This window comes from Drosophila elegans, unplaced genomic scaffold, assembly GCF_018152505.1.
Source record: "Drosophila elegans isolate 14027-0461.03 unplaced genomic scaffold, ASM1815250v1 contig_151, whole genome shotgun sequence".
Classification (NCBI taxonomy): domain Eukaryota; kingdom Metazoa; phylum Arthropoda; class Insecta; order Diptera; family Drosophilidae; genus Drosophila; species Drosophila elegans.
The window spans coordinates 25,267-35,646 of record NW_024545516.1 but is presented as its reverse complement, the minus strand read 5'-3'; the positions used below and the strand labels follow the sequence as shown (position 1 = coordinate 35,646).

The 10,380-nt window shown below is 33.6% G+C and overlaps 1 protein-coding gene across 1 annotated transcript; it reads left to right on the top strand.

Moving 5' to 3' along the window:
• Nucleotides 1–606: 606 nt before the first annotated feature.
• On the top strand, nucleotides 607–6,950 carry LOC121466786. The gene is made up of 2 exons (XM_041707190.1): nucleotides 607–1,032; nucleotides 6,750–6,950. The coding sequence occupies exons 1-2, from the start codon at nucleotides 661–663 to the stop codon at nucleotides 6,792–6,794; spliced, it is 417 nt and encodes a 138-aa protein (XP_041563124.1). The 5' UTR covers nucleotides 607–660; the 3' UTR covers nucleotides 6,795–6,950.
• The last annotated feature ends 3,430 nt before the right edge of the window (nucleotides 6,951–10,380 follow it).

The window sequence follows — 10,380 nt, the reverse complement described above, 5'->3', positions numbered from 1 at the left end:
CTTAAATTTCATCAAAATCAGACGACTATATCATAAAGCTTCAATAGGAACAAAAATATTTAAAAAAATGTTTATAAATGTAACTTTTCTATTTTAAAATTTTTTTAGAATATTTTTTTCTTATTAATAATTTGAAAGTTCAGAATTACGCTTTTAATTTTATTGAAATCGGAACTATCGAATAATTGAGCTGCAAATCATCATAGCTTCAATCTTCAATTTTTAAACATATACGCAAGTAAATCATAATTTTAATGTTTTCAAGAATATTTCATTCATGCAATAGCTGTGAGGGTATTTGAACTTCGGCTTGCCGAAGTCTAAATACCTTTCTTGTTTCTATTTTTTTTTTTTTTTTTTTATTCTGTAAATAAAAAAAAAAATTTTAAAAAATTGTATAATATATTAAAATTTTTTTTATTCTTTTTTTATCTTAGCTGAAACAAGAAAGGAAGCAAACTTCGTATAACTGAAATTTATATAAATATATAATTAAATTAAGAATTCTGAGTAACTATGTCCAAAAGAATAAAAAAAAGAATTGATAATTAGAGAAGTTACGAGAATAAAAAAAAGAATTGATAAGTAGAGAAGTTACAATTTTTGTGTTTTTTTTTATTATTCCGATTGTTCCCATGGAAGCTAGATGATATAGACGAAATGCACTTGTATGAAAACACTGAGGGTTTGAAAAGAACCTTATTCGCGTCGTTAAATAGCGACCTTCTAGCGCTTGGTAGACCTAAAGTGGGTAGCTACATGGCCATATTGCTGCAACAACAAAGTAAGTTCTTTCAGCGGCGTTCTAAAAACGGAACATTTTCCTTGGCCACGCCGCCTGCTGCAGTTTTTTTTACCGGAAAACTCATTGCCGAGAATACGATAAGACCGCCCAATGCAAATCGTGAACTCCTGCTGAAGACTTTCATTGGACTGGCTGCTGTCCCCAACGGCGAGGAGTCTAATCTACGCAAACCGACTGATGGCGCCAGTGAAATTATTCGTGGGTTAGATGGGATTGGAGTGATTCATCTTGTCCTAGCCAAATCAACGCCGACCCGACTATAGCATATAGCTCCCATAGGAACAATCGGAAAAATAAATGAAAAAAAATTATAACTTTGCTGTTTTTTAATTTTTTGTTTAGTTCTTCGACATTTAGTAATGGTTAAATATTTCCGATTTACGGTTTAAATTTCATCAAAATCGGACGACTATAGCATATAGCTCCCATAGGAACAATCGGAAAAATAAATGAAAAAAAATTATAACTTTGCTGTTTTTTAATTTTTTGTTTAGTTCTTCGACATTTAGTAATGGTTAAATATTTCCGATTTACGTTTTAAATTTCATCAAAATCGGACGACTATAGCATATAGCTCCCATAGGAACAATCGGAAAAATAAATGAAAAAAAATTATTACTTTTCTGTTTTTTAATTTTTTGTTTAGTTCTTCGACATTTAGTAATGGTTAAATATTTTCGATTTACGGTTTAAATTTCATCAAAGTCGGACGACTATATCATATAGGTCCCATAGGAACAATCGGAGAAATAAATGAAAAAAAATTATAACTTTTCTGTTTTTTAATTTTTTGTTTAGTTCTTCGACATATGGAAATGTTTAATTATTTTAGAATTATGGTTTAATTTTTATCAAAATCGGACGTCTATATCATATAGCTCCCATAGAACTAATAAAAATATATAAAATAACTATCTAATAATTGAGCTGCAAATCATCATAGCTTCACTGTTTTTCAGTAAATACTCAAGTAAATCATAATTTAAATGTTTTCAAAAGTATTTAATTCATGCATTAGCTGCAAGGGTATATGAACTTCGGCTTGCCGAAGTTTGCTTTCTTTCTTGTTTAGAATTAAGGTTTAAATTTCATCAAAATCAGATGACATAACATAAAGCTCCCATGGAAACAATAAAAATATTACGAAAAAAATTGTACTTTTTTATTTTGTTATTTTTTGTAGAATTTTTTTGACTAATTAATAATTTGACAGTTCAGAATAACGCTTTTAATTTTAACGTTTTTAATCGGATAACGATATCATATAGCTGCCATAGGAACTATCGAATAATTTAGCTGCAAATGTTTTTAAACATATACGCAAGCCAATTATAATTTTAATGTTTTCAGGAATATTTCATTTTTGCAATAGCTTCAAGGGTATATAAACTTCGGTTTTCCGAAGTTTTCTTCCTTTCTTGTTTAATTTTTTTTTAGTTCTCCGACAAAAAGTAATGGTTAATTATATTAGAGTTACGGCTTAAATTTCATCAAAATCAGACGACTATATCATAAAGCTTCAATAGGAACAAAAATATTTAAAAAAATGTTTATAAATGTAACTTTTCTATTTTAAAATTTTTTTAGAATATTTTTTCTTATTAATAATTTGAAAGTTCAGAATTACGCTTTTAATTTTATTGAAATCGGAACTATCGAATAATTGAGCTGCAAATCATCATAGCTTCAATCTTCAATTTTTAAACATATACGCAAGTAAATCATAATTTTAATGTTTTCAAGAATATTTCATTCATGCAATAGCTGTGAGGGTATTTGAACTTCGGCTTGCCGAAGTCTAAATACCTTTCTTGTTTCTATTTTTTTTTTATTTTTTTTTATTCTGTAAATAAAAAAAAAAATTTTAAAAAATTGTATAATATATTAAAATTTTTTTTTATTCTTTTTTTATCTTAGCTGAAACAAGAAAGGAAGCAAACTTCGTATAACTGAAATTTATATAAATATATAATTAAATTAAGAATTCTGAGTAACTATGTCCAAAAGAATAAAAAAAAGAATTGATAATTAGAGAAGTTACGAGAATAAAAAAAAGAATTGATAAGTAGAGAAGTTACAATTTTTGTGTTTTTTTTATTATTCCGATTGTTCCCATGGAAGCTAGATGATATAGACGAAATGCACTTGTATGAAAACACTGAGGGTTTGAAAAGAACCTTATTCGCGTCGTTAAATAGCGACCTTCTAGCGCTTGGTAGACCTAAAGTGGGTAGCTACATGGCCATATTGCTGCAACAACAAAGTAAGTTCTTTCAGCGGCGTTCTAAAAACGGAACATTTTCCTTGGCCACGCCGCCTGCTGCAGTTTTTTTTACCGGAAAACTCATTGCCGAGAATACGATAAGACCGCCCAAGGCAAATCGTGAACTCCTGCTGAAGACTTTCATTGGACTGGCTGCTGTCCCCAACGGCGAGGAGTCTAATCTACGCAAACCGACTGATGGCGCCAGTGAAATTATTCGTGGGTTAGATGGGATTGGAGTGATTCATCTTGTCCTAGCCAAATCAACGCCGACCCGAGAAGGAAGTGGGTAGAAGACACCAGAGCTCAGCATTACCAACCGTTAAAGGCTTGTTTAAATTTCTGGATGCTGCGAGGATTTTGAACAAAGCCAAATTCGAGCCTGGCAGTCACACGGACAAGTCTGCAAAAGCAAAGCGCGCACTTATTGCAGTTAACCGTGGCAAATGCGGTAAGTGTGGCTCCGCTGAGCATCAGTTCTATAGATACTCGCAATTTCAAAGTTTGAACACTGAACAGTGGCGCTCCTTTGCGAGAGGAATGTCGCTTTGATTCAATTGTCTACCTTCTGGCCACTGATCCTCAGAATATCAATCGAAACATTCGTGCAACATACGTGCTGATGGAATCGAATCACGTGCTATGTTTACCCATTAGTTAGTTTCGACAGGACAGAACAGGGAAAGAAAAATAGATTAAAATGGAAATCGAAAAGTATAACCTTCCACACAACCTGTTGGTCCATCCCAGATGTCTGTGAGCGGCAGTATCTCCACCCTTTCAATGGTGCATTGCTGGTGCATTGCATCTTATGGTTTCATTTGGCGATCTCTTAAGGTAGTGTAGCAGCGAGGTCATTGACTCATATATGTACAGCATGATTCCCGAACTAAAAAATCTCTTATTCGGACTTCATTATAAAGATTTTATTAAACATACTTAAAAAAAAATAAAGATGAGGAACTAAACATAAATTTCATGAGTTATTTAAATGCATGTTAACAATGCAATTCAATTTCTTAATTCCCTAGTCGACTATCTACTGCAAAATGAGTGAGATAAGTTGGCTGAAATAAGAGGGATAAATATTTTGCATAGAATGTTTAAAAAATATTAATTATGTAATCACCATAATTGTAATATGTTTCAATAGTTTGAAATACCATTAAGTTTAAATCGATTTCATAGTGATAGAACTAAATAAAGTTTAGCCATACTTTTTATGATTAGACACCACTGTGTCTCAGCACATTACAAAAATTTAACTAGGTCAAGGCTCAGCAGGCAGCGTAATAAGTAGGGCAAAGAATACAAAAAGGTAAACACAAAGATCGCAAAGCTCTTATCGCCTCTCGTTGCGTGACTGCATGCGTTAAAAAGAGAATAATAGAATAGAATAATAATAGAATAATGCGTAGGCCAAAATAAAAAAAAAACAAAACTGCTCATCAGAAGAAACGAAAGCGAGAGCGAGAGAGAGGCTTTAGCGTTGTTCTGTATCCGTTCACTCTTTGCCGATATGCCTAGTCGAATTCACTAAACACTTTTAACCAAATACTCATGGGAGCATCTCCATATAATTTAAATTTATTATTATTTTTCATTTACATGGTCGTCAATCCAACGGCGAAAGATCCTTTTCCGACGGTGACAGCTGATCAAAAAGAATTATGTTAGATTAATTGGTGAATGTGGTTGTTGTTTTTCTATGAAGGAATTGCATACGATGGAAAAGACTTATCTATACATAATAGATATATTCCCAAATGAAATTGACGTAAATTGTATTAGCCTAACAATATAACAAAATAAAAACGAACGAACATTACTTTATACTAAGCATAGATGTACTCATTATATTAATTTTTAAAATTGTCTATATACTTGTAGACGTTATTAATTTTTTATTATATTTGAATTTGAACACTTTTGAACGCATACAGACTAATGCTTTTTCTTCAATTTTTTACTTTAACTGCATTGCAACAAATCGAGGTCGAGAAAATATACATTGGTTGACTATATACTTGTATGTATGTAGGTGTAAGGTATTATAATTTCAGTCATAAGTTTGCAACGCAGTGAAGGAAGCGTTTCGGACCCTATAAAGTATATATATTCTTGATCAGCACAAGCAGAGTCGATCTAGCCATGTCCGTCTGTCCGTTTCTACGCAAACTAGTCTCTCAGTTTTAAAGCTACCGCATGAAACTACCAAAATTTGTCCTTCTATTGCAAAATATAAGTCGGAACGAGACGGATCGGACGACTATAGCATATAGCTCCCATAGAAACAATCGGAAAAATAAATGAAAAAAGTATAACTTTGCTGATTTTTAAATTTTTTTAAAGTTCTTCGACATATAGTATTGGTTAAATATTTTAGAATTAAGGTTTAAATTTCATCAAAATCAGATGACATAACATAAAGCTTCCATGGAAACAATAAAAATATTACGAAAAAAATTGTACTTTTTTATTTTGTTATTTTTTTGTAGAATTTTTTTTTGACTAATTAATAATTTGACAGTTCAGAATAACGCTTTTAATTTTAACGTTTTTAATCGGATAACGATATCATATAGCTGCCATAGGAACTATCGAATAATTTAGCTGCAAATGTTTTTAAACATATATGCAAGCCAATTATAATTTTAATGTTTTCAGGAATATTTCATTTTTGCAATAGCTTCAAGGGTATATAAACTTCGGTTTTTCGAAGTTTTCTTCCTTTCTTGTTTAATTTTTTTTTTTAGTTCTCCGACAAAAAGTAATGGTTAATTATATTAGAGTTACGGCTTAAATTTCATCAAAATCAGACGACTGAAATCGGATGATGCAAATCATCATAGCTTCAATCTTCAATTTTTAAACATATACGCAAGTAAATCATAATTTTATTGTTTTCAAGAATATTTCATTCATGCAATAGCTGTGAGGGTATTTGAACTTCGGCTTGCCGAAGTCTAAATACCTTTCTTGTTTCTATTTTTTTTTTATTTTTTTTATTCTGTAAATAAAAAAAAAAAAAATTTTAAAAAATTGTATAATATATTAAAATTTATTTTTATTCTTTTTTTATCTTAGCTGAAACAAGAAAGGAAGCAAACTTCGTATAACTGAAATTTATATAAATATATAATTAAATTAAGAATTCTGAGTAACTAAAGAATAAAAAAAAAGAATTGATAATTAGAGAAGTTACGAGAATAAAAAAAAGAATTGATAATTAGAGAAGTTACAATTTTCGTGTTTTTTTTTATTATTCCGATTGTTCCCATGGAAGCTAGATGATATAGACGAAATGCACTTGTATGAAAACACTGAGGGTTTGAAAAGAACCTTATTCGCGTCGTTAAAGAGCGACCTTCTAGCGCTTGGTAGACCTAAAGTGGGTAGGCCATGGCCATGGCCATATTGCTGCAACAACAAAGTAAGTTCTTTCATCGGCGTACTAAAAACGGAACATTTTCCTTGGCCATGACGCCTGCTGCAGTTTTTTTTACCGGAAAACTCATTGCCGAGAATACGATAAGACCGCCCAAGGCAAATCGTGAACTCCTGCTGAAGACTTTCATTGGACTGGCTGCTGTCCCCAAAGGCGAGGAGTCTAATCTACGCAAACCGACTGATGGCGCCAGTGAAATTATTCGTGGGTTAGATGGGATTGGAGTGATTCATCTTGTCCTAGCCAAATCAACGCCGACCCGAGAAGGAAGTGGGTAGAAGACACCAGAGCTCAGCATTACCAACCGTTAAAGGCTTGTTTAAATTTCTGGATGCTGCGAGGATTTTGAACAAAGCCAAATTCGAGCCTGGCAGTCACACGGACAAGTCTGCCAAAGCAAAGCGCGCACTTATTGCAGTTAACCGTGGCAAATGCGGTAAGTGCGGCTCCGCTGAGCATCAGTTGTATAGATACTCGCAATTTCAAAGTTTGAACGCTGAACAGTGGCGCTCCTTTGCGAAAGGAATGTCGCTTTGATTCAATTGTCTACCTTCTGGCCACTGATCCTCACAATATCAATCGAAACATTCGTGCAACATACGTGCTGATGGAATCGAATCACGTGCTATGTTTACCCATTAGTTAGTTTCGACAGGACAGAACAGGGAAAGAAAAATAGATTAAAATGGAAATCGAAAAGTATAACCTTCCACACAACCTGTTAGTCCATCCCAGATGTCTGTGAGCGGCAGTATCTCCACCCTTTCAATGGTGCATTGCTGGTGCATTGCATCTTATGGTTTCATTTGGCGATCTCTTAAGGTAGTGTAGCAGCGAGGTCATTGACTCATATATGTACAGCATGATTCCCGAACTAAAAAATCTCTTATTCGGACTTCATTATAAAGATTATATTAAACATACTTAAAACAAAATAATGATGAGGAACTAAACATAAATTTCATGAGTTATTTGACTGCATGTTAACAATGCAATTCAATTTCTTAATTCCCTAGTCGACTATCTACTTGCAAAATGAGTGAGATAAGTTGGCTGAAATAAGAGGGATAAATATTTTGCATAGAATGTTTAAAAAATATTAATTATGTAATCACCATAATTGTAATATGTTTCAATAGTTTGAAATACCATTAAGTTTAAATCGATTTCATAGTGATAGAACTAAATAAAGTTTAGCCATACTTTTTATGATTAGACACCACTGTGTCTCAGCACATTACAAAAATTTAACTAGGTCAAGGCTCAGCAGGCAGCGTAATAAGTAGGGCAAAGAATACAAAAAGGTAAACACAAAGATCGCAAAGCTCTTATCGCCTCTCGTTGCGTGACTGCATGCGTTAAAAAGAGAATAATAGAATAGAATAATAATAGAATAATGCGTAGGCCAAAATAAAAAAAAAACAAAACTGCTCATCAGAAGAAACGAAAGCGAGAGCGAGAGAGAGGCTTTAGCGTTGTTCTGTATCCGTTCACTCTTTGCCGATATGCCTAGTCGAATTCACTAAACACTTTTAACCAAATACTCATGGGAGCATCTCCATATAATTTAAATTTATTATTATTTTTCATTTACATGGTCGTCAATCCAACGGCGAAAGATCCTTTTCCGACGGTGACAGCTGATCAAAAAGAATTATGTTAGATTAAATTGTGAATGTGGTTGTTGTTTGACTTTTCTTTTTTTTTTTAGTGTTTTCAGATGATATTAACGCGAACGTACAGCTATATTTATTCTTATAATAAAACAAGAAAGCAAGCAAACTTCGGCAAACCGAAGTTCATATACCCTTGCAGCTATTTTAAAAACTAAATACTCTTGAAAACGTTAAAATTATGATTTACCTGCGTGTATGTTTAAAAACATTGAAGCTATAATGATTTGCAGCTTAATTATTCGATAGTTCCTATGGCGGCTATACGATTGTTCCTATGGGAGCTATGTGCTATATTCGTCCGATTTTGATGAAATTTGAACAGTAATTCTGAAATATTTAAACATTACTATATCTCGAAGAACTAACAAAAAAATTAAAAAACACCAAAGTTATAATTTTTTTTATTTATTTTTATGATTATTCCTATGGGAGCTATATGCTATAGTCGTCCGATTTTGATGAAATTTAAATCGTAATTCTGAAATATTTAACCATTACTATATCTCGAAGAACTAACAAAAAAATTAAAAAACACCAAAGTTATAATTTTTTTTATTTATTTTTATGATTATTCCTATGGGAGCTATATGCTATAGTCGTCCGATTTTGATGAAATTTAAATCGTAATTCTGAAATATTTAACCATTACTATATCTCGAAGAACTAACAAAAAAATTAAAAAACACCAAAGTTATAATTTTTTGAAATTTATTTTTCCGTTTGTTCCTATGGGAGCTATATGCTATAGTCGTCCGATCCTACTCTTTCCGACTTATATACTACCTGCAATAGAAAGACAACTTTTGGGAAAGTTTCATGCAGATAGCTTTAAAACTGAGAGACTAGTTTGCGTAGAAACGGACGGACAGACGGACGGACAGACGGACATGGCTAGATCGACTCCCCTAGTGATGCTGATCAAGAATATATATACTTTATAGGGTCAGAGATGTCTCCTTCACTGCGTTGCAAACTTCTGACTGAAATTATAATACCCTCTGCAAGGGTATAAAAATAACACTCATGGCAGAAATATTGGTTATAGGACCCCGTAATTTTTTCTCATTTGCATGCTAGGTCTTTACTTTTCAATAAAGGAAATTAGATAATTAACGAAACATTAATGGCTTGTTCATTTTTATACGGAGTGGGCGAAACTTATATAGGCACTTTTACATTGTTTTTGTTTTTTGACTTTTCGTTTTGACCATAGAGTAAGAAATATATAGAGGCACCATTTGCTCTGCCCGGACCTCTGCCCAAGCTCTGTTGAGAGCCATGTTCGAAACTAACCTGGATTTCCCACCCCACTTTTCAGTTTTTGGTTCGAACTTACAATTTGGTCCCGCAGCGAACTTGCAACTGCACTGCTCGCACCAGCCCTTAGCAATGAGAGCGAGCAGTTAAGATGCAGAAACTCACCGCGGGACCGAATTAAAGGTTCGAATCGAACTGTGAGAGACTGAAATTTTCCCCTTTTTTAGTCTAGGTGGCATCACTGGAAAAGTCACTCGAGAGAGCGGCAGAGCAAATGGTGCCTCTATATAGTTCTTACTCTATGCTCGCACCAGCCCTTAGCAATGGGAGCGAGCAGTTAAGATGCAGAAACTCACCGCGGGACCGAATTAAAGGTTCGAATCGAACCGTGAGAGACTGAAATTTTCCCTTTTTTTAGTCTAGGTGGCATCACTGGAAAAGTCACTCGAGAGAGAGGCAGAGCAAATGGTGCCTCTAGATAGTTCTTACTCTATGCATAGAGTAAGAACTATATAGAGGCACCATTTGTTGTACCCGAACCTCTGCCCAAGCTCTAGTTTTTGGTTCGAACTTGGCAATGAGAGCGAGCAGTTCAGCTGCAGAAACTCACCGCGGGACCGAATTACAAGTTCGAATCGAACCGTGAGAGACTACAGTTTTCCCTATTTTTGAAGAAGTCTTCGTTCTTTTCATTCCATCGCGATCGCCGAGTGCCTTTCTTTTCACTCCCACATCTGGTCGCAACTTCTAGCTGCCACCGAAAGCTGCCTATCAATAACTCTTCACCAAATCAAAATAAGTATGAAGTTTTTCCTTAAAATATTAATTGCTGGTCTGCAGTCAGCCGATCGAAATCATCGTTTCGTTTGACTTTCTGTACGATCTGTCTAGAATTCAAATTCGATTTAATCCGACAAAGGCATTTAAAAAA

Excerpts from the sequence above, each read along its gene's own strand:
- LOC121466786 (XM_041707190.1), top strand. The coding sequence starts at position 661 with ATGCACTTGTATGAAAACACTGAGGGTTTGAAAAGAACCTTATTCGCG. Across the intron at positions 1,033-6,749 it reads ATGGGATTGGAGTGATTCAT|CTTGTCCTAGCCAAATCAAC; the intron begins CTTGTCCTAGCC and ends GGAGTGATTCAT.